Source organism: Miniopterus schreibersii (genome assembly GCF_964146895.1).
Source record: "Miniopterus schreibersii genome assembly, chromosome: 2".
NCBI classification, from domain to species: domain Eukaryota; kingdom Metazoa; phylum Chordata; class Mammalia; order Chiroptera; family Miniopteridae; genus Miniopterus; species Miniopterus schreibersii.
This window is the reverse complement of record NC_138102.1, coordinates 128,239,269-128,262,170: the sequence shown is the minus strand read 5'-3', so window position 1 is coordinate 128,262,170 and position 22,902 is coordinate 128,239,269. Positions and strand designations below refer to the sequence as shown.

The window sequence follows — 22,902 nt, the reverse complement described above, 5'->3', positions numbered from 1 at the left end:
ATTTCAGCTGAAAGATCCAAAGGAGGAGTATTAGAGGCTGAGAGGGGTTAAGGTTCCTGCCTTTTAGAAGTGCTACCTTGGGGCTTGACCCCATAGTCCATATGTAATGCTTTGGGGATATCAGTGCCTTCCCAGGTAGTAGCACTATCGACCAACATAGAAAAGCAACATTATTTCCTTTTAGTCCTTGGAGAAAGGCCAGTTAAAGTAAATGTCATTGCTGTCATGCAGCTGGGTGGTCCTTAGGGATGCTTAGATGCCTTGTAAAAATGTGCTAATGACAGAACTGGATATCAGGAGGAGTTGGGGAGGGGAAAGGAGGGCCCTGTGAACCTCTTCTTTTGGGAAAATGAAGAGGACCATGGCCAGCGCTCCTAGGTGGAGAAATGCCCTCCTGATTGCATGCATAAAACGTGCAGGTAGGCTTCAGCAGGGAGGACCGAGGCCTCCAAGGCTGGAGGAACTTAGGCATGGTTCTCTCAGGGCATCCTCTGGAATTCTGGGCAAATTGCGGGCAGACTCAGGCCTTGCAGACAGCACAGCACAGTGAGGGAGCACACCGGCTGAGCGTATGGGCTCTTGAGTCAGGTAAACCTGGGTTCGAACCCAAGCCCTGCCACTGCCTGGCTATGTGGTTTTAGTCAAATTCCTTTACCTCTCCAAAGCCTCTGTTTTCTTCACCTTGAACGTGGAGGTGATAGTATATCAGCTCATAAGATTCTTGTGAGGATGAGTGAGGTCATCTGTGAACTTTCCATGCTGCTGCCTGGAACACCGTGAGCACTCAATACAAGGGAGCTGTTAGGGTTATTTTATTTCTTAAATCATAGGTAGTCAAGCTTCATCATATGACAGAAATAGTGAGAGCAGCACTCATAAGACATGGCTTTCCAGACAAAATAAGGAGCACCCCACAAGCAGCCACCCCAAAAGCTCCTTGGAGTGAGTTAGCCCACATCCCACCCCCACTGTGTAGTCCTGGGCCCCCTTAACCTCCCAGCTCCAACATCCTACCTTGTCCCAAACAACCTGGCAGACACAGTAACTGGTCCCACGCTGTGACATGGTTGGGATTTTGGCTTTCAGAGTTCTAGTTAAACACATTCAAGCTTTGGTATTCTTTGGTTCCATAGCATTTGGTTATCTGAGTTTCATGCCCATCTTGGCTTCAGTTTTCCCCAGTGCTCAGGACCTCAGGGTGGATGCAGAGAGAAATGGCCGTGGTGCCAGGGGTGCAGCGGGCACCGTCGACCCCCACCCCCTCCGCCGTGAGGCTGCAAGTGCGTCAAGTGGATTCGTTGGCATCTTCGGTTTTCCCGTAAGGAGGCGTTGCCAATGCCTCATATTTTGGAAATCATGGCAAGAAGTAAGCAACAGGGTTGGCAAGAGAAAATAGTATAACCTGCAGGGTGGGACAGATTGGCGTCATTAGAGAAGGAGCAAGACTAGGACCGAGGGGCTGGAGACAAAGGTGGGAGAATAAAGGGGGAAGAGAAACGTGAAGCTGCGGGAGCCGCAAAGGAGACGGGGAGAGGTGGTTCCTGATGCTCCCGAGTAAGAAGACGGGAGTGATGGCCTCAGCTTAGCAAGCGGGAGGGAAATGGTTAGGAAGCCTCGAGCAAAAAAATCCTAATTAGAATGTGGCTTTTTAGGCATTTTATGATCCATCTCCCTGTGGTTGTAAATGAAGAAAAGAGAAAGGAAAAAACAAAACAAAAACAGGACACAAGTAGGGGCGTCTTCGTCTCCCTATTGGCAAAACTAGGGGATGGGACTATGATCTCTAAGGTGCTTTCTGGAGCTAACAGCCTCTGGATGTATAAACTACATGCGTACTTAAGGTAGTTATTTGGTTAAGGTACATCACTGCGGTCTGTGTGGCGTCCATGAGGCCACCCTGCGGTGGACGACCTGAATGTGCTGGATTTCCTTAGTTCTGAGAAAGTCAGGATCATAATGCCCTTCAGAGTTCTAAGTAGCTTATACAGTGTGGTTGTTTCTTTACAGACTGGCCAGCCCTCCCTCAGGTACGTTCTGGAACTAATGCTGAAGTGCTGGGAGAGGGAGGGTTTGGGCTAGAAGCCGGTCCTGGCGCTTCCTGGGGTTCCCCGGGGCGACCCCCCCGTTTGCTCATTGCTAAATTCTATGATGTCCGTCTCCTTGGTGTCCAGGGTCTCCACCAAGTACCGCACGTCGGGAGAGGGTGGCGAGCGGGCCACGAAGGTGATGCCACTGGTCTCGGAGGACGTTTCTGTGTCGAGTAGAAGAGGCGGCTCGGGGTTCACAGGCTCCTGACTTTGGCCCTCCAGGGAGGTGTGGCTGGACTCCAGGAAGCCCGGGAGGCTCCACCTTTTCGGGAACTTGTCATCGTCATAAAGGTCTTCCTCAGCGGCAAACATGAAAATGTTTCTCTCAGTTTTGGCTGAAATAGTCAGGGGACTGGGGCCTCGAGGAGGTGTCCCCTCCTCTGAGGGGAAGAGCATCAGTCCCCCCGGGTCCCCCTGCTGCCCGGTGCCGCTGGGCTGCACCCCGGTGAACTCGTAGCTCTGGAGGGAGGCGGTGGAGTCACAGAGGTGGTCCTCTGCCACCGGCCCTGGAGCCGTGATCCGCACCTCGGGGACCTGGGGCATTTTGGTGGGGGAGGCCCTCACGCTGGACTGCGGGGACAGGCTCTGCAAGGTGCTCGTGCGGCTGGCCTCCCTGATCATGGACAGTTCTCCCAGGCTGGAGTGCAGCTTGGGGCTCGGCTCTGGGGACAGGTGCTTTCGGGAGCCCGAGGCCCGGCGGGGGCTCCTCGAGGGCACATCCAGCAGGTCCCTGGTGGGGCTGAGGTCGCTGTAAGGCAGGAATGTGGAGCTCTCACTGGCTTGCCTCGCGTAGCGTCTCCTGGGGCTGGAGGGGTTCTCATGGGCACTCAGGAACCTCTTGACTCTCCTGATCATGGAATGGCGATGGCCAGGCTTCTCATAATCCAGCCACTCCTCGCCCGGCAGGTCGGACCCAGACAGCCTGAAACACAGGATGACACAAAGTAGGCAGAGTGGCTGCAGGGGCTGCCTTTGGGGGCAGAGTCTCAAAGTCAAGGACAAGTTCGGTATTCACGAATCACAGATTTGGAGATGGGTAGGGAGGGTGACTTTGACTTGAAATAGTCTAGGGCAGGTTCTCAGATCTTGGACACGGGATCCCTTTAAAAATTATTGAGCACCTCGAAGAAATTTGTTTACGTGGGTTATAGCTATTGCTATTTACTCTATTAGAAATAACTGAGGGATATAAAAAACACACAAGAATGTACAAGCACACATTCCATTTGCTGTTAAGTGATGACATCATCACGTAGTATGTACTCTCCGGAAAATTCCATTCTACTCTCATGAAAGAAAAGGAGTGGAAAAGTCAAATGGCACTGTAGTATTACAAAAATGGTTCTGCATAGCTAACACTGCAGCATGACATATAGGGGAGTTGTTAAGAGAGTAAATCCTAAGAGTCCTCGTCACAAGGAGAGAAAAAAATTTTTCTTCTTTTTATTGTATTTATATAAGAAGATGGATGTCAGCTGTACCTATGGTGGTAATCATTTCACAGTATAAATCAAACCATCATGCTGTCTGCTTTAAACTTATACAGTGATATGTATCCGTTATTTCTCAATAAAGGAAATACTAGTTTTGACCTTAAGGACTTGGGTGTTGGGGATCTGCAGGAGGCCCCAGACCGCACTTTGAGAACCACTGATGTAGATAGAGACTTGAACATTAAAGAAAAATATATAGTATGTGTTCATTTTCCCTTATTACAGATGAACTAAGGTCATATTTTCCCAGGACCCATAAGACTCCAGAAACAATGGATCATAGCTAAATTCAAGTGCAAATAAGAGCTAATATTTACTGACCTCCCATGTATTAATTCATTTAATTATCACAGTAATCATGTGAATTGGTATTGTTATTACTATTCACACTTTACAGATGAGGAAACTGAGGCCCAGAGAGAATCGCTAAGGCTATGTGGTAGTGAGGGACAGGCCCAGAAGTTGGGCTCTTGTCTTTGTCTTTACTGCCCCTGATACAAAGCCTGAAGAGGAAGTGTGCACCTCGCGGAAAAAGGACATCCCTCGAGGTGGTGTGGACTCACACTGTGGTTGGGCTCCCCGTGGGATTAAGTTCAATGGATTTGCTATTGCTCAGAATTTTTAACATGTAAGACACAAAAAATCCTACCATTTTTAATCTTCTTCAAGGTTGAAAAATTGGATAATTAAGTTAATGATAAGGGCTATTGGGCAGCAAGGCCTAGTCCTTCCTGCCTCAGATGACATGGTTATTTGTCTCATATCTCTGTGGCTTCACAGTCTTAATGTGGGTGGAAGAACTACTTAAAGCCTCACCCTTAAGCTACCAGCGTTTATGTGGGCTCTGGGAGTAACAGTGATCGAGCCCTCCCAATCCAGCATTCACAGTGACATCCATGGTGACAAGATGCTTTAACTATGCCAGGTGACATCCATGGTGACGAGATGCTTTAACTATGTGACATAAGGGAAAGCAAGGACAGCATAATATTGGTGTAACCTGAAAGGGCAAAGGGAGCAGTCAAAAGAAAAACTAGTTCCTCATGTTTATGAATAAAGGATGGGTGATTGAGATGATTAACTGGCTAACCGTCCCGGGATGGTGTTCGATTACGGCCCTGTGCTGTTATTCTAAAGCCCCAGCAGTGTCCTTGGCTACCAGATAGCCTCTGGCCTGCTCTCCACTGCGCACGGCTCAGATTCTGTTACACTGACTTGAGAAACGCAGACTCATGCTTCAGTGGCCCCGGTGACCCTGCTGGTTGGGTTTCATTGGGTCAGACCTCCAGTCACACTTCAGGAGCCCGGGTTGTTAGGGAGGCCACCAGAGGAGCGACAAGTGCACTGTTCACTAAGATTGCCTCGCTGGCTGGCAGTGCTCTGGGAACCCAGGGGACAGGCCTCTATTGCCCATCTGAGGACTTAACTTTTTGTTCAGGATTTGTTTTCCTTAACTTCTAAACCACACAACCTTGTAAGAATGACAAACTTTTCTAGGAAAAACTGTACTATTATTACTTCAAAACTTCAGGATCCTAAAAAACAACAACAGAAAGCAAAAATAACCCCCCAAAACCAACACCACCCGAACTTTCTCACTATGCACTGATGTGATAGATATGGACATTCAACTACGGCAAAACATTTGAGGCCCTGAGTCACACATTGGAGAAAAATAGACCAGATGCAATGAGCAAACTGCAAAAGTCAGTAGATCGTTAGCCATGCTCTTGCTAATGATCCACTGATTCACCAACTGCCTAGTGAGACAGTGGTGTAGACGCATGAGATTTATACACTTACCCAACAAAAATTTACTGAGCATCTACCATGAACCAATTTGTTGCATTAAGTACTATATAACACAACTTAAAAGAATTTTAAAGAATTTAAAAGAACACAATTTAAAAGAATTTAAAAGAACACAATTTAAAAGAATTTAAAAGAATTTAGATTTAAAATTCTTTTAAAGAATTTAAACTTAAAATTCTTTTAAAGAATTTAGATTTAAAAATCTTTTAAAGAATTTAAACTTAAAATTCTTTTAAAGAATTTAGATTTAAAATTCTTTAAAAGAATTTAACACAACTTAAAAGAATTTAAAAAAACACAATTTAAAAGAAAGGAGGGAGAAGGCATGTGCAGCTGACCCTTGAACAACGTGTGTTTTGAGTTTCCAAAAACTTAACTGCTACTAACCTGCTGTTGACCAGCAGCCTTACTGGTAACAAACACTCAATTAACACATATTTTGTATCTTATATGTATTATATACTGCCTGCTTACAATAAAGTAAGCTAAAGAAAAGAAAATGCTATTAAGAAAACCATAAGGAAAATACATTTACACTATTTATTGAAAAGAAATCCCCATAAAGGGGACCCATGCAGTTCAAGCTTGTGCTGTATATAAATAGCTAATTTGGAACAAAGTAAGTTTTTGAGCTGGACTTTTGACACTGAGTAGGAATCAGATAGGCAGAGAAAGGAAAGAGTACTCCAGGTGAAAGAAGTGACTTGAGCAAATAAGGCAGCGGGAAAGTTCAGGGCGTTTGTGAGGAACAGGAAATACTTGAGTTCGTGTGAAACATACAGGATAGTGTCAGGCACAGAGGCAGAAAAGTAGCCTCAGACTGTGTTACAAACAGTCTTACATGCCAGGTAGAGGGATATTTGGACTAGAGGCAGTGGAAAGCTCTGGATCGTCTTTGAGAATGAACAGCACAGCTAGAGTTGTGTCATTGAGTAGTAGTGTCCAGGCGGGAAAAGCTACATGGAAAGCAACAGAAATGAGTATTGTCAAACAGAAATGTTTTGAGTAAGAAAAATGGCTTGGGAACTTTCCATACTGTTATTCAGAAAATGGGTCTTTAGAAGAACACTTAGTGGTCTGTGAGCTGGGAGGCATTTTATGACTCTCGTGCTGAATTGATGAAGGAAGCCCTCCAGTCTTTATGCCACCAAAGAACAGTGTGACCCATACCCCCTAGTGAACCTAATGAACTTTCTTCTAAATAAAACCTTCTGTGAAGGATTCATTGCCAACACACAATGCCCATCTCCCTTGTCTGAGAGTCTGGTTCCCAATATGACAGCAGAAACTGTGGTTTAAGAACAAAATAGTTTAAGGCTTAGAGCATACAGAATAGTATACAGAAGTCCTCATTGAATGCCATCAATAGGTCCTGTGACTTTAAGCTAAATGTCAAATAAGGAAACCAATTTTACTACAGGTTAATTGATATAAATAAGAGCTAAGTTTCTACAATAGCTCGTCAACTTCATAATAAAATGACGTTGAACAAGATGGCATTATTCAAGGGCCTGCTGTACTTGAAAAGATTTTTTATTTCCCACTTGGGAGGCTTGGGTGTATTTTTAAGGTCCATTTAGACTTTCTACTTCTCCTTATTTGATTTTTAAAGTATACCCTTAGTATAGTGTTAGTACAATTCTGAGGCCCAAATATAATGCCACTTATAATACCCCAAACAATTATAGCAGAAATATTATATGGTAGAATGTCAGCACGCTCATATTGCTGTATATTAGAGAAGGTCAGCTGAAAAAGCTGGGTCTTAGGTTCTGGACTTCACTTGGACTGCGACAGGCAGGTAATTAGAGATAGGGGGGCATTCATGGAAAGTGCCATGCAGCCATTAGTGCCCAGAAGATGGAATTTGAGAATTGCCTCTGTGGTGAGAAAAATGATTTATTTTGGGAGTTTGCAGATCCAGGATTGATGCTGGCCAGGCTGCGTGACCTTAGGAGACCCATGTAACCTCTCTGTGACTTTGCATCATGCTTGGTAAACTGGTGACAAATTTACCTTGTTTGGGAATTCTAAAGGAGTAATCTATATGTGGAAAAGGTTTGAAGAGTAGAAAGGATATAAAAAGAACTCTTTCAATGACTGGCAAACTTTCAGAGGTGGTTTCCGAATCATCATTGACTTCTTGCCCTTGATTGGAGGAAATGATAGCGCCTGCCTCAAGGTCACTCCCTTTTCCCCTTCAAGTTGTCCTTTAAAAAATGTTACTACACCTCAGAGCTGCCACCTAACAACTAGCACATTAGAAGGGGTGACTGTAACAGCCATTTAATGGTAAGACCAAGACACTGGGTGAATGAAGAGGAAATATAAGGAGGAGAGGAAGCTGGATTACTCAAGGGAAGAGAGATAGGGTCAGTCAAGGGGTGGGACTGCCCTGATCTTGCCTCTCAATATTGTGTTTTGTACCATTTGCAGACATTGCCAAACCCTGCAGCACATATTTAATGCACAATATAAATCATCTATACCGAAACATAGAAAAAGTGAGCATGGGAAAGGCTGTGCCATGTATTGGGCTATTTTTGAAAGGGAGGAGAAGACTAGGTGCAGGAGAGAATAGGTTATGTTAAGCTCGTCAGCCTAGTTGGTTATAGTTTAGTCTAGAAGGAGGGAAAGCATGAATTATTTCTATAGGTGAGAGTATTGTCTGGATTGGTGTCTGTGTTCTTACTTTAATCTCAAGTGTTAAAAAAACAACCACCCAATTTTTCAAAATCTCTACTGAGCACCTACAAAACCATTAGCCCCATAGTGTTCCCTGCCAATGGCAAATCTCTGCGAGCAGCAGCAGCAGCAAGGATTTAATTAAGGGCTCTTACAAAGGGGCTTGGGCTGGTGAGGGGTGCAGAAGAACACTTTTGCCTCCTGTTGCCTTAACAAAGAAGCAGCGAGAGACAGGATGGTGAAGATGGCAGCCCGCTTTCAGGCTTCCTAGGGGGTGTCTCATAGGAAAGACGAGGACAGCGCTGAGGACACTCAGAGCGAATGCACTTTTTTCAGAGCAAGCTTTGTGCCAAGCAACCATGTTCCCTAGAGCCATCAGGTAAATACAGAGCTTCAAGAGGCTGAGGGATAAAACTGGATGACCCTTGCCTTTTTTCCTCTGTGCCACTTTGAAAGTGGTGTCTTGACAATTTAAATTCAAAGAATAAGAGGACATTTTAACGGAACTGAAATGAGAAATTTAGGAAAATGATACTTAATATGAGTTCTCCTCAAGTCACATTTATTGTTTGCAAATTGCTAGTGTCCTCAAAGTCAGGCGACTGCCTTGGAGGGAGCCGATCATTCGCCTGAAAATCTAATGGGGAGAAAAGGCACAATGTGTGGAGGAGCATTTATTCATGGGCAAAAGGTACTCTTCAAACCCATTAGAGGCCCACGCTGTTATTTTTAACCTTCTGCAGTGCAGAATCACCGTCAAAACTGTAGTCAAGGATTTGTGAGATGGGCACGGCGACCCTCACACTGAGCTGGGAGGTGCGGGGCTAAGCCTTGCATCTTCCCAGCCCTCCTCTCTACTCTCAAGTGTCTTGCTGGGGACACTTTCAAGCTAGTGGAGCATAATAAGAGGGGAGCTTAGCTCAGAAAGCTGCATACAGAGCTGGCAACCCTGTTGTTGCCTCTCCGTCGCCTCTCCGCTAATTTGGACCAAGCATTATAGCAAATCTCGTTAAGAACAGGCCTATCTAGCCTCACGCTACCACTATGGCTATGCTCACCTGGCCGCCACTGGCTGATGCAGGGAGAAATGGGGCCCCAAATAGGGCCTCACTTAATGTCTCCCACCTTTCAATACCGTTGTGTGCTATTGGTTTGTTAAAAACGAAATTAAGCCATCTGTACCTCTCATACCGTTTAGAAGGTTAGAGCACCGATGGTGACCCCATCTCGGCATGTAAGAGAACCCCTGAGTAAGTTCTAAAATTATAAACTTAATGCACATTCATCTCCTTGGGAGGTTGTCTCTCCTTTCTTTCTGATACATTAAGTGAAAATCAATGTTCCAAGAATACATTTTTGTTCAAGTTAGTGATTCAGAATTCAAGATATTCTTGGTTGTTTATGGCACCAGGATGCAATATTATGTCTTTCCTTGTAAAGTGAAAATATTTGAATATGGTTGGTTAGAAAAAAATCACTGAATAAAACATCCATCTAGAAGTATACCCAACCACAATTTAACAAAGTCTTTCCTTGCTAAAATACACATTTTGGTAGATTTGAACTAATACCACTAAGAATACTTCTGATCTACTATGTAATTCTAAGTGTTGTGTGCACATTAAATACATATTTGTATAATTGCAAAAAAGTAATTGTATTATTGTATATGTTCTTAGAACTTTTGGAATGTAGAGAAGTAAAAGTCATTATTTCTGGGTAAGTGGTTACAGTTTTACAGTAACACATAAATCTTAAAAATTCCTCAACTCCTGACTAGGAAGAACTCTTACAAAAATTGGAATATTTCTTCTCTTTACTAAGTGGGTCCTTAATTGACTTCACGGACACATTCCTTATGATCACTATACGTGTGAGGAAATTCTGACATGTTTGAGTCATGGCAGAAAGCCCGATAGAACAGTGTTCTTTAAAGCAGGATTGCAGCCAGCAGTTTGAGGTTCACAGGCTGAGCGCATGCTTTTAGATTAGGAGTCAGAGTGAGCACAGTCCCATGTGTACATGCTCGAGTGATCCATTTCATAATCAGCTACAGCCTTTCTAGTTCAGAATTTTGAATCCTTTAGTTGCTATGGATGGATATTTTATTAGGTTTTTCCAATGCATTTAAGGGATTATTGCTTCCTTACTGTTGGCCGTTTTGATTTTCAAGATTGGATTAAAAAGAGTTATGAAACTTCAGGTCTTTAATTTCCATGTATTCCATTCCTCAGAGATGTAACAAGTAGTACTAGTGGATAATTCCAGGTATTTAAAAAATTAGAAGAATTTTGGAGTGACTCATGATGGGATAATGTAAAGATAAGCATTCTACCTCAAGCCAGTGTGTGTGGTAGGCCAGACCTGGACCTTATTTTTGGTTGGTTGTTTTAAACAGAATTTATTTTCAGCAATGCTGGCTTGAGTGTGAGCCTTCTCAGTCTGTTTTGGTGAAGGGAGGTTTATCGAGCATAAGTGTTTACTGTCGCCCAAAGAAGACCCATTTTCATTTTAGAGCTTGAGTGTGTTTTCTTGTTCTGCATCTTATGGACAACTCTTCTTTTGGTTGTTTTCTGGCGTTTTGTTAAATCTTGGTTACTAGTGTCTCCATGGTGCCCGCTCCGTGTGGCTCAGGTGGTTGAGCGCCGTCCCAGGCACCGGGAGGTCGCTGGTTTGATCCCGAGCAGGGGGAGTGCAGGAGGCAGCTGATCCGTGTTTCTTTCATCGATGTTTCTATCTCTCTCTCCCTCTCCCTTCCTCCCTCTGAAATCAACAAAAATATATTAAAAAAATAGTGTGTCCATGGTTAAACTAAAGAAAAGATGCCTTAATTAAAACAGCAGATCAGAAAGTGTTTTACATCAGGACCAAAGAACATACTAATCAGATTCAAATGAAATCGTCTCAGCCGTGTGATGGGAAAAGAATTCAAATAGGAAAGATTTTATTTCATTGCTCAGTTAATTCATAGAATGGTTTATTAAGTGGATAGTACTGACCATGCAATAATCAACACTATTTATTAAATGCTCAAGATAGGTATATTTATGAAAATAAATATTTTTGTAAATAAAAATTTCTATTTGGGGTGCTCCATTCAGATTTTCTTTCTTCTTCTTTTTTTAAATCCTAACTTGAGGATAGTTTTTCTATTGCTTTTCAGAGTGGAGAGGAGAGAGAGAAATATTGATGTGAGAGAGACATATCAATTGGTTGCCTCCTGCACGAACCCCGGCCAGGGCCGGGGATTGAGCCTGCAACTGAGGCATGTGCCCTTGGCTGGAATCGAACCCAGGACCCTTCAGTCTGTGGGCTGACGCTCTAATCACTGAGCCAAACAAGCTAGGACTCCATTCAGCTTATCAACTGGCCTTTCTTCATTCAAAGTGGTCATTCTGAAGTTGATTTTAAATATGCCCCATACAAAGATTGGGAGATAGAAATTCAGCACTCCTGTAGTGTTAGAAGTGATAAAATAATGGTTTTAAAACAGAAGCTCTTTGGTCTCAGATTGGGCAGAGAAAGATGGGCCTTGTTAAAGCTGGCTTTGGATTAAGACGTGATGATGATGGATGTGGTGAGAACGCTGGTTTCTGCTTCACTAGCTGCACTGGCGCCACCTCCCCCCACCCCTCACTGCATGGGGCCTCAGCTCCTTCCCTCCAGCTCAGCACTGAGGGCCCTCCTGGTGATGAGCCCCAGCCCCCGCCTTCCCCCATGTCTTCCCTAGGGCCTCACTCTGTCAACCCCCCTGGCTCCGGTGTCTTCCTTATTCTCCAGTGGGCTCCTTTCACTCAGCCTGTCTTTTTTCCTTCCTTTTCCAGAGCAAAAAGATTGATTGTTTTGTTTCTTTATTACATCTTGCTTCATCTTATAAAGGATTGGAGGTGGCTTATAAAAATACATACAATGCAATAATGTATAAAATTAGGCTACTATAGGACAGCTAGAAGAAGAAACAATGACAAGATGAGACCAGCAGACACAGTTCCTAGAAATACATGTCCCCACATCCCGCAGACTTCCTAAAGGTGGGCTACAGATTTCATTTTCAGCTTTCAGCAGCCGAAATGAAAAGGAGACCATCATCAACGATAAAACTCAGTCTGTAGCATACATAGTGGAAGGTTGCCCAGAAGAGGCCAAGCTTTCTTTTTTCTCCACGGATGTCTGAGATAAATTTTTCCCTGATGAAAGGTCCGCTAAGTCATACAGTGGGCAGTCCTAGAGTAAATACCATAAAGAGTCTTTATGGATCTAATGACACCCATGTACTGATAACAGCCACGTGAATCCCCTGCTGGCTATTTGTGAATTGCCCAGAGATGCCTCAAATTCAAAACATGCACAGGGAGCTCATCATCCTTTCCTTAGAGCACCTCCTACCTTTCTCCTCTGTCTTCCTTTGTTCATTACCAATCATCCCGTCGTTAACACCTCTGTTCTTGAATCTGTCCCTTATGCCATCTCCACTGTCTATATCCCTTGTATTGCCATCCTAGTTCAGGCCCTTATCTTCTCCTATCTAAACTATACTAACAGCCTGCTAACTGGGCTCCTTGGCCGTAGTCTTATCCCTAGCGATCTATCTTTTAGCTGGCTGCTAGTCTGACCTATCTAAAACACAAATGTGACTATGTCATTTCATAGCTTTAGCAAAAGGCCAAAGCTCTTGCCCAGACTATTAACCCTCTATACTCAGCCCTTACCCTCCTCTCCAGATTCATCTCTGGGCTCTTCTGCGTTGCATATCACATTGTTACACTAATAGAAACAGAGAGTAGAAAAGTGGTTTACAGGGCCTGGGCAGGGGTGGGGGAAAACAGGGGGACATTGGTACAAGGATACAAACTTTCAGCTATAAAATGAATAAGTTCTGATGTTCTAATGTAAGTCATACTGGCTATAGCTCATAGCACTACTGTATAACTGAAATTTGCTGAGAATAGAACTTAAATTTTCTCACCCTCCCCTGAAAAGAGGTAAAAGTATATGAGATGATGTGTTAATTAATTAGATGGGGGAATCCTTTCACACTGTATATGAATATTAAACCACCACTAGGAATACTTCAATAAAGTTGGAATTTTAAACAATTCTACTCTAAAATTATTTATCATTATTTTCTGTCTTTGCTCACATTGGTCTGGAATGTGCCCTCTGCTCAGTCCCCACACTTCTGTGTGTTAGCTCCTAATTAATTCTGATAGATGCATAATAGATGCCCTCAATTCCAAGAAGCCTTCTCTGATGCACGAGGCCAGGTGAAATATGTTTTCAATGTGCTCCCAGAAGACTCTGAGTGTTACTCATTGACCACATTATAACTTGTCTCCTTGGTGTGTCTGTGAGCTTAAGGGGTGGTTTTGTTTTTGGCCTATCTTGAGCATCTGGCATAAGACCTACCATATCATAGCTTTGGCAAAATATTACTTGGACAAATGAATGAGTGCATTCCATATGTGAAAATACAAGGGAAAACATGATATATTAAATTGATACTTGAGATGAAAGAGGGGAAAAACTTACTTTATTTCAGTAATGTATATTTGGTACATGCATAGGAAACAGTGCAATATTTTAAATATGGTCCTGAATATAGAGACCAAAGAAATGATCTCTAAGGAGTTTCCTTTTTATGTGGAAATGAATAGTGTGCTGCATGTGAAAGGAAAATGAGGCAGAGTGATTTCTCGGGCTGCCCTTGGATAGTTCTTTGGCTCAGTTATTGAAGGGCATTGCCCTGCTTTTAGAATTTCTGGGTCATGGGAATTGGAATTACAAACCTGAAATGTTGATATGAAAAGATAAGGGAAACTTGATTTCTGAATTAAATATGCTGGGAACATACACCTTAAGTAGAATAAGAAAATGAAACAATCTTACTCACCCAGGAAAGGATTTATCTATTCATCAAGCAGAAAACACTTTTCTGAAACGTTTGCAACCATACTATGTTGACACCTAGTCTTCACTTTAATACAAAGACCTCAGCGGCTCAGTCATCAGCAAAACCACCTGCTCTATAATAATTCTTATTTTACCTTCCCTTTCACCTGAACCTCAGTCAGATGGATCACTTGATATTGACCTTGTATTTGGTGAGTGAACAATTCAATGCTTAGGGAATGACCTTTTATGATTTTAGAGGACATCTATTGTTTTGCCAGGCCTGCAAACCATTCACTCCTTTCCTAGTAATAGCACCCTGATTTTTCTTAAGACATCGCCTGCTCCTTATGGTTGGTTGGGGCTGATCACACCCCTTGGTCCAACCATGGACAGGTAAACCAGCCTTAGCTAATTAGAATACTGAGTCTGCCTGTCCATAGTGATTGGTTCAGGAATGAGCATGTTAGCCAAGCCCAGCCAATCACAGCAAATCCAGTACTTTGGTTTTAAGAGTTGGAAAAGAGATGTGCTCTTTCCACAGGATTTGCTGAGAAGATAGGTGCACACCTGGAGCTGCTGGCAGCCATCGTGTCATTTTACCATCAAGACGGGACAACTGCCTGAAATCTGAGCCAGTAGAGAGAAAAGCAGAGCTGAGAGACACAGAGGGTCATAGTAAGCCCTGGTGACATGCTGTGAGCCTCGGGATCCAGCCACACCCAAAGCTAAGTTAGTCTCTGGATGTAGCCCAATAAACCCCTTTTACTAAAGTTAGTTGGAGTAGGTTTTCTGTCCCAGGCAACCAGAAACATCTTGTTTAATAGCTCAGTCATGGAAAGATTGACACTAATGGATCAGAGAGGGCATTCCTGTGAACACTGCCTTCCGAATGCCTGTGTTCCTACAGGGGCATTTCCTGGATTGTGAGGCTGCCCTTCAGTGGTCCTCATTCACACAGAAATTCGAGAACAAGTGAGTTTTTGCCTAATGGTTTCTTTGACCAATTAGTCCTAGTGGAGTTCATTGAAATGCCTCATGAAGACCTCCCTCAGCAGGCTCTGGTCTTTGCCTGTGCCTGTGCCTGTCATGCTCGTAAATAGGCCATCTTAATTAGAAGAGTCTCTCTGACAACTGATAACTTTGCTGCGTTCTTAAATACCTTACCTCCTGATTTTCTCTCAAGTAATTTGGGACTTTCTGTCCCAAATTTCCAGGGTTAGAGTTTAATATGAAAATAGCCTAGTTTTCTTTAATCTTTCTGCATCTAAGGCTGACATCCACAATTTGACCTGTCCTGGTAGATAATAATAATTCTCTATAGTTATATCTAAAGTGTTTTTATGTTTATTATCTTATTTAATTTTCCCAATAATCTTTTGGGGTAGATATTTTCTCTGAGGTCTTGTAAAGCCCTAATTCTGTTTCTATATTTAGAAATAGGAGAAATACATATTTTAATATCTATTAAAGAATGTGAACACATGCCCTGGCTGTGTAGATGAGCTGGTTGAAGCTTCGTCCTGATGCAACAAGGCTGCAAGTTCGATCCCCGGTCAGGGCACATATAAGCCAACCAATGAATGCATCAATAAGTGGAAAAACACATTGATGTTTCCCTCCTTCTCTCTCTCTCTCTCAAATCTATCAATAAAAAAAATTTAGAAGATGTGAACACTTACAAAAGAATGTAAAATTATGACGATTAGGATGAATATGTGGATCAAGATAAAAATCTTGAGACAAAAAATCATTTTAACCATCACGAAAAAACAGCTGAGTGGACACTAGAACTGGAACACAGGTAGCACTTGCAGACTAAATAGAGGCATCACAATAACCCCTGACCCCATCCGTGGTGGTGCTGGGCTCTTTTCTTTTACAAGTTAGATCTTCTAATACTTTGCATTAATCAATGATGGGAGTGGAGGGGAAGGTTAAAGCATATTTCATTATCTAAAAACAAACTCACAGAAAAGCATCTATTAATTTTCAAAACTGCAAGGGTTGCCAGACATCCATGAAACTGCCACTGCCGAATGCATTAAAAATGCTGAGTAGTGCAAACAACGGGAAATTGCTATTCATGGAAATTGAGCACTTGGCTGGGGTGGGTATGAGCTCCCTGGCCTGGAAGAAGCTCTGGACAGCAGAGTCCAGGCTCAGCAATCTCTCTAGAAGCAGAAGCAAGTGTAGCCTGGAGTAGGCAACCTTCTCTAAGGTGTTCTTGAGGACAGGGCACGTCTCCTGCCCCCTGCATCACCTTATGTTATACCACAGCGCCTGAAATTCTACTGCATCATCCTTTGGTTTGGGTCTTGAAAGGCTTTCGGCCTCAGAGGCTCCTCTGGAGGATGACACCACAGGTCACTGTGAGGATTAGGAGACATTTGGCTAAGAGTAAAACCTTATAGAAACAGGATTTAAGCTAGATATCCTGGCGATAGTGTTAAAAACCAGACAAAGTGGGGCGGAAGAGGTAGAAGAGGGTATGGGGGGATAAATGGTGTGGAAGGAGACTTGACTTGAGGTGGCGAACACAGTGCAACGTACAGATGAAGTATTGTAGAATTATATACCTGAAACCTATATAATTATTTTAAACAATGTCACCCTAATAAATTCAATAAAAAAGAAGAAAAAAAAAAGAAAGAAATAAAAACAAGATGACAAGCCCCAAATGGAGTTGCTTATGCTAATCCCCACATCACCAAATGGAGACTTAAATACAGTTTCAACTACCCCAGAAATGGAATCTTAAACCAGTCCATCAGGAATCACCTGATCAGCCCTAGTTAGGTAATCTGCCTGATAAGCCCCTGCCATCCCCTAAAGGAAAGTAACTTTGCAATAACTAACCCGCCTATTTGCCTAGTGCAGTGACTTCCTTTTTCCTGCTCTTTTCTGTCTATGAAAGTTATTTTGTACAGCTTTTTGGAGCTCCTCTCTATCTGCTGGATTGGATGTTGCCTGATTCATGAATTATTGAGTAAAGCCAATAAGATCTTTAAAATTTACTCGGTTGAATTTTTTTGTTTTTAAACAAACAGTAAGGAAAGAGGAGGGCTGAAAATGGTGGGGGAAGGGGAAAGAAGGGTCACAGGTGGCAGCTACAAGATGTAAACTCATTTCACAAATCTGCTTAGAGCTGGCCTCAGGGAACAACAAGCCACAGTTTCTCCAAAAGTTATATGAAAAACTCCACAAGTTTTCCATTTTCTGTAATGTTTAGGAAGGTTTCTTACTTTTCTAAATTTGCCCATATTCTTTTTAAGTTACTTGGAAACTGTGGCATCTGCCTTCAGCAAAAATACTTAAACTTCCCCCATATTCACACATTTATCCAAAATCAAATATATTATCAGTTTTAATAAAATTATTCAAGAACTGTGCATGATTTACTCAGGCTTCAGCACATTTATTTAAAGCTTGTTGTACATAGGGACAGACTGTTATGTTAAAACAAAGGAATAGAGATTGATTTGTATACTAAACATAGTTGGATTGAATTATAATCTTTTATTTTTTATCTTCACCCGAGGACAGATTTTAGAGAGAGGAAGGGAGAGAGAGAAAAAGGGAGAGAGATGTGAGAGAGAAACATCGATTGGTTGCCTCTTGTATGTGCCCCAATTGGGGATGGAACCTGAAAACGTAGGTATGTGCCCTGATCAGGAACTGAACCCACAACCTTTGGTGTAGGAGACGATGCTCCAACCAACTGAGCCACCTGGCCAGGGCTGATTGAATTATAACCTTAGGGAAAACTTTTGTTAAGACTCATCTCATTCCTTAAGATTTGCTTGTATCCAAGTAGTCCAGCAGTGCCTGCACATGGTACACTCTCAATAAATACTCGTTTTAAAAATACATTTAATTATGATAGAATTAAATAATAAAAGACTAATAATTAAACTACTCTTCAAATTGTAAGCAGAAAAAAAGGGTAGTTTCACAACTATTGGAAAAGTTTGCTGTGGTATAAAAGCAATGTAAAATGCATATTACCCCAAGACAAACATGCTCACATATGTAAGCACCCCTCCCCCCCACGCACGCACACACATTTAAACCCAGAAATAACATCTCTTTACTCTCTAACTCCCTTGGGCATATTAATGATATCTGAAATTTATAAGATATTAATAATTGAAAGTTGTAATGAAAATAACTTCAAGAACAGGGCAAAAAAAAAAGAGATCAGACTTAGTTTCTAAAGATTGATTTTTTAAAGAAACGCACTTACGCCATTTGGACTGTGGACCCCAGAAAGGAGGGTATGCAGTAGTCAGCAGCTGCCAGCGTATACGGCGGGCGAGCAGCGGAATCGTCCCAGTAGATGTCCTTCTTCATCTTGGGCAAGCTCATGTGCATTTCATCCACAGCTAAAAGAGAGACCTGAGAGCATTGTTGTAGTGTTAGCCTCATTCAGATGGGAACTGCATAAAGACAGTAAGTCCCAGGGGGTGGATGGGATTTGGAGTGGGATGGAGCACAGCCTGGTGAGTGAATATACAAATGTCTGCAGCTCTTATTTGCTGCAACAGGGCTGCTGCAGAGAGTTGTACTTGGCAGTGGGGGGTAAGTGGGGCTGTAAAACTGCCCAGACTGGGCTCGTCAAGCCACATGTCTCCGAGTAAAGCTGCTTCTCACCTGGAGGCATGAGAAGCACTTTTTTCTTCTTTGCTCGGAGTTACCATATTGCCTATCCTGACAGCAACCACAAAGCCCAGTCTCAATATCCCATTCTGTTGATTCCATAAACACATTTATATGTGATATCATTTTTTATGTGCCTTGAGCTTTTTGTTTGTTTGTTTGGAAAAGTGTATCAACACCCTATCCTGCTTGGGGCTATAGTGGTCTCTCCTCTTGACTTTGACAAACTGATGCCTGAGTAAGTTATTGATCCTCTGGGAAGCCACGTTGTACAGAGTGAGTGGCCTAGGCATTGTGCTTCCTCCCTAGCAGACTGATAATGTGATTATTGAGGGAGGTGACTGAGAGGATGTGACCACCATTTGACCCAGGAGCTGAGCTGGGCAATTGGAGGCTCCTCACCCTGCTTCCTTGTCCTTGGAATGTGTGTTTTGGTCACAGTGGAAACTGTCTTCAGGGACACAGGCTGGAGAGAGCAACGTGTTGAGACCATCAGAGTGACATACTTGACTGAACCCAGCCAGTTAAGGCCTCTGTATAAACTTTGAAGCTTCCGTCAGTTGTGTGCAGAGATCCACTGATCTTGTGGTCACCCAAGATAGGCCTTGTGTATAAGTGTCCCCTTGCTTATTAAACCCGCCACCTGCCAGTCCGGGGTAGCCTGCTTCTTTTTTCAGTCTCCCCTTGCCCTCCACATACAGGGGCCAGTTTGCAAACCAATAGTGACCGATGGTGAAACGTCTGAATCTGTTTAATAGCTGAGTAAGGGCTTGAAACAAATAGACAAGCTGAAGCCTCCTCACAGTCTGTGGTTCTCAGGGTAGAGAATGGTCTGAGGAGAGTCTCGCCTAAAAGGAAAATGATTTTATGCTGGTTCTTCATGGACAGTCTCTCTGGAATAATGCCTCAGGGAAGGGGCCCTGAGGTCCATTAGGTGCAATTCAGGAAGATTTGGGACAGAGGCCAGTGTGGCCTATGCTCCTAGTGTCCAGCTGATGGACATTCTATGGCAGGGACCTATATGATATGAGTTTGGGAGCTCACATCAGACTGTGTCCTGCTGCCATTTTATGTCTCTGTTAACCTCTCTGGGTGACAACAGAAAACAGATTAAAGAATGAATTAACATATTGTTCTGTTCTGAGATGGAAGAGGCTGTATAACACTAATAATAAAACTTACAAAGAAAACTGACTTGAAATTCTGCTTAGAAGGGAATTTCACTGAAACTGAAATCCAGGAGCTATGAGGTTCCAGAAGGACCTTGGACAACATACCAAAGAGCCGAACTCCCTTTGTTTGTGGTGAAAGCTCTGAAGTTCAGGGGCCCGCATTCAGACTCTGTTTAGATTTTAAACACCACAAGTAATTTATCATTAATGTTTGTAAAGGAGAGAAAAGTTCATCTTACCTGCAAATTTCTGTCAATGCACCAGTTCGTTTCAAAATCATCATCATCTTCTCCAAAAGGGTTGATAAGCTGCTCAGCTACCTGCAGGGAGAACACAGAATAAGTCAGTCTCGATGCTTGTGAAGACTCGGAATAAAGGTTGAAGATGATTCCTGTTTCACCATGTTTTCTTTTGTCGATTTCATCATCTGAAGCCTAGAGGGGAGTGGGTTCTACAGACACAGATATTTATCAGCAAATGAGACTGGACTCTCCGACCATGAACGATGACCTGCAAGGGCAGGTTCTCAATGGATCTGCCTATTTAGCTGGTGATAATGCAGGCTCTATGCAGGAGAACCCATGGACTTTTAGGAGTCAAATAAGTGATTTTCAGGTACAAATCAAACCAGTGAATCCCGAAGAAGCACTAACAGTAAGCCAGGCTCTGCACTAGGCACCGTGAGGGCTGCACAGCCTGTGCTCTTAAGGAATTTACAAAGGCCCAGGTGATGAGACAAAATATAGACATGAGAAAGGTTGAAAGAGCAAAGAAAGAGTTAAATCACAATTAACAAAAATAATACAAGGAGCTTTCATAATTATTGGATATAACTGTTAAATGAGTGAGTTAAAGAGCCACTAAGTCATAAAGCTGGAATTTGTCTTACTTCATTTTACTCTAAAGAACTTGTTATCTAGTTAATTAGTTTTCTGACTGGGAAAAGTTTAGGTAGCTTCCTATCATATATCTTCTAATAGTTGCTCAATATTATATGTTCTTACCATGTCCTGAATTGAGTAGCCTTCTTGATGATTTATATGCCAAATATGATTCACCTGTTACTCTCATTTTTGAGTACTTCCCTTTGACTTTTAGTGTGTGCATGTGTGTGTGATTTTTCATTGGGCCTAGATGGGAAAAACTTACAAGTGTATAAAATAAAGGCACCATTGATTAGTAGTTTATAGATTCTGAGACTATTTGGTAGAAAATCTGCCTATTTATTTTTTAGGATTTAAGTCTAACAGCTTAGAGGAGCTGTTCTCAACCTTAGCTGAACAGCAAAATCACTTGGAGAGCTTTTAAAATAAGTGATGCCTGGGTCCCTCCCCCAGAAATTCTGATTTAACGGATGTGAGGTTGAACCCAGGCATCAGTATTGGGTAAAACCCCTAGGAGATTTTAATTAATGGCCAGGGTTGAGAACCACCATCTCCCTTAGGGCCTGAATCGGTCAGCCTCTCAGTAGCATCCACATCAAAGTCCTTTACTGCAAGTTTCAAGGGGCTCTCTATCCTTTCTTGCCTGGGGTTTTCCTTAAATTACATGGGCCACTGGATGGGTCTTGAATATATTTTTGTTATATCCAAAATTTCACTTTTATGGGATCAGCCCTACATACAGTAGTAGAGTCTACATTAAAAAAAAAAAAAGTCTTTATTGATTTCAGGGAGAGGGAGAGAGAGATAGAAACATCAATGTTGGGAGAGTCATTAATCAGCTGCTTCCCGCACACCCCCTACTAGGGATTGAACCCGAAACCTGGACTTGTGCCCTGACCAGGAATCAAACCTCGATCCCTTGGATCATAAGTCAGTGCTTAACTGCTGAGCCACACCGGCCGAGCTAGAGTCTACATTTAACTACCACAATGATATATATGTCTCTGAATTAACTATCTCACAAAAGTATTTTTTACTTTTTGGAGGCTCCATTTTAAAAAATAACTGAATTATATACTGTTCATAAAAATAACTGAATTATATACTGCTCATAAGGTTAGATGGATTTTCTACACAGTGAAAAGAGTTATAAATACTAGAATGGTCAAGATAAAGCAGCAGTTTAGAAATTGAGATACAACCTATGGTGATAAAACTCACTTCTTTTAGGGTTGCCTACTCTTAGGGAGCTAAGATTGTCTTTTCACATTTTTTCTTGAAAAATATTTTATAAAAGAAAAGAACATTAATATTTTAGAGAGCCTGTCAGAAGGCAGGAACTGTTCCTTGTAGGCTGACCGAATACCTCACATGACACAAAACAAAGACTAAAAAGCTCAGCACAACTCGGGGGAAGAACAATAAAAGAGCAGAATGATTAAACACATGGGCCAGTTTTGGTGACTTTTCTGTTTATAAAAATAGAGTCTAGCCCTGTCTGAATAGCTCAGTTGTTTGGAGTGTCATCTATAAACCAAAAGGTTGTGGGTTCAATTCCCGGTCAGGGCACATACCTAGGCAGGGGTTTGATCCCTAGTGGGGGCACGTGCAGGAGGCAGCCAACTGATGTTTCTCTCTCACATCGATGTTTCTCTCCCTCTTCCTCTCTTTAAAATCAATAAAAAAGATATCCTTAGGTGAGGATTAAAAAAATAGTCTACTTTTTTTCCTAATGGGAAATGAGAGTGATATCACATTTGGCATAATATTTAATGACACATTCTCATTTCTTCAAGTCGAGTAAGTCTTAGTATCAGAACATACTCCCTTTTATAAAATCATGTAGACTTTTGAACATATCAAAAGCTCACGATGGAATCAAGCTCAACATTTTGGCATTTTTTTTGTATTTTAAAGAAAATTTGAGAATTTTCAACTATTATTTTTTAAGCATCTTGTCAGGAAAGTAACATGTGTTAGCCCTGTGGGGGAATAAAATGTGTACAAGTAAAAAAAAAAAAAAAATCACTGTCATCTGGTTGAAAATGTTTTTGCCATTTGTAAAAAATATGCCTTTACTCTTTGGAGTATAATTTGAGATGCCAACATAAATTACTTTTTCTGGTTAATATTCAAACCAACGAAAGTAAAGGCATCTTCAGGGAAAACACTGCTGCAGCCTGGAAGACCTCAACGTGCACTCCGACATGCTACTGCTTGG

At 42.3% G+C, this 22,902-nt stretch overlaps 1 protein-coding gene across 5 annotated transcripts in view; it reads right to left on the bottom strand.

The window, feature by feature from the left end:
* Positions 1 to 800: 800 nt before the first annotated feature.
* The window catches only part of BEST3 (bestrophin 3), a 41,430-nt gene continuing 19,328 nt past the window's right edge, over positions 801 to 22,902 (bottom strand). For 4 of the 5 annotated variants that reach the window (XM_081130982.1, XM_081130981.1, XM_081130983.1 and 1 more), the window contains 3 exons: positions 20,037 to 20,117; positions 18,213 to 18,364; positions 801 to 3,009 (listed from right to left, as the gene is read on the bottom strand). In XM_081130982.1, coding sequence (XP_080987108.1) covers positions 2,076 to 3,009; positions 18,213 to 18,364; positions 20,037 to 20,117 — 1,167 coding nt within the window. In that variant the 3' untranslated portion in view covers positions 801 to 2,075. Of the gene's footprint in view, positions 3,010 to 9,877; positions 10,841 to 18,212; positions 18,365 to 20,036; positions 20,118 to 22,902 lie in introns of those variants that run through there. The other variant, XM_081130985.1, reaches the window with a different exon arrangement.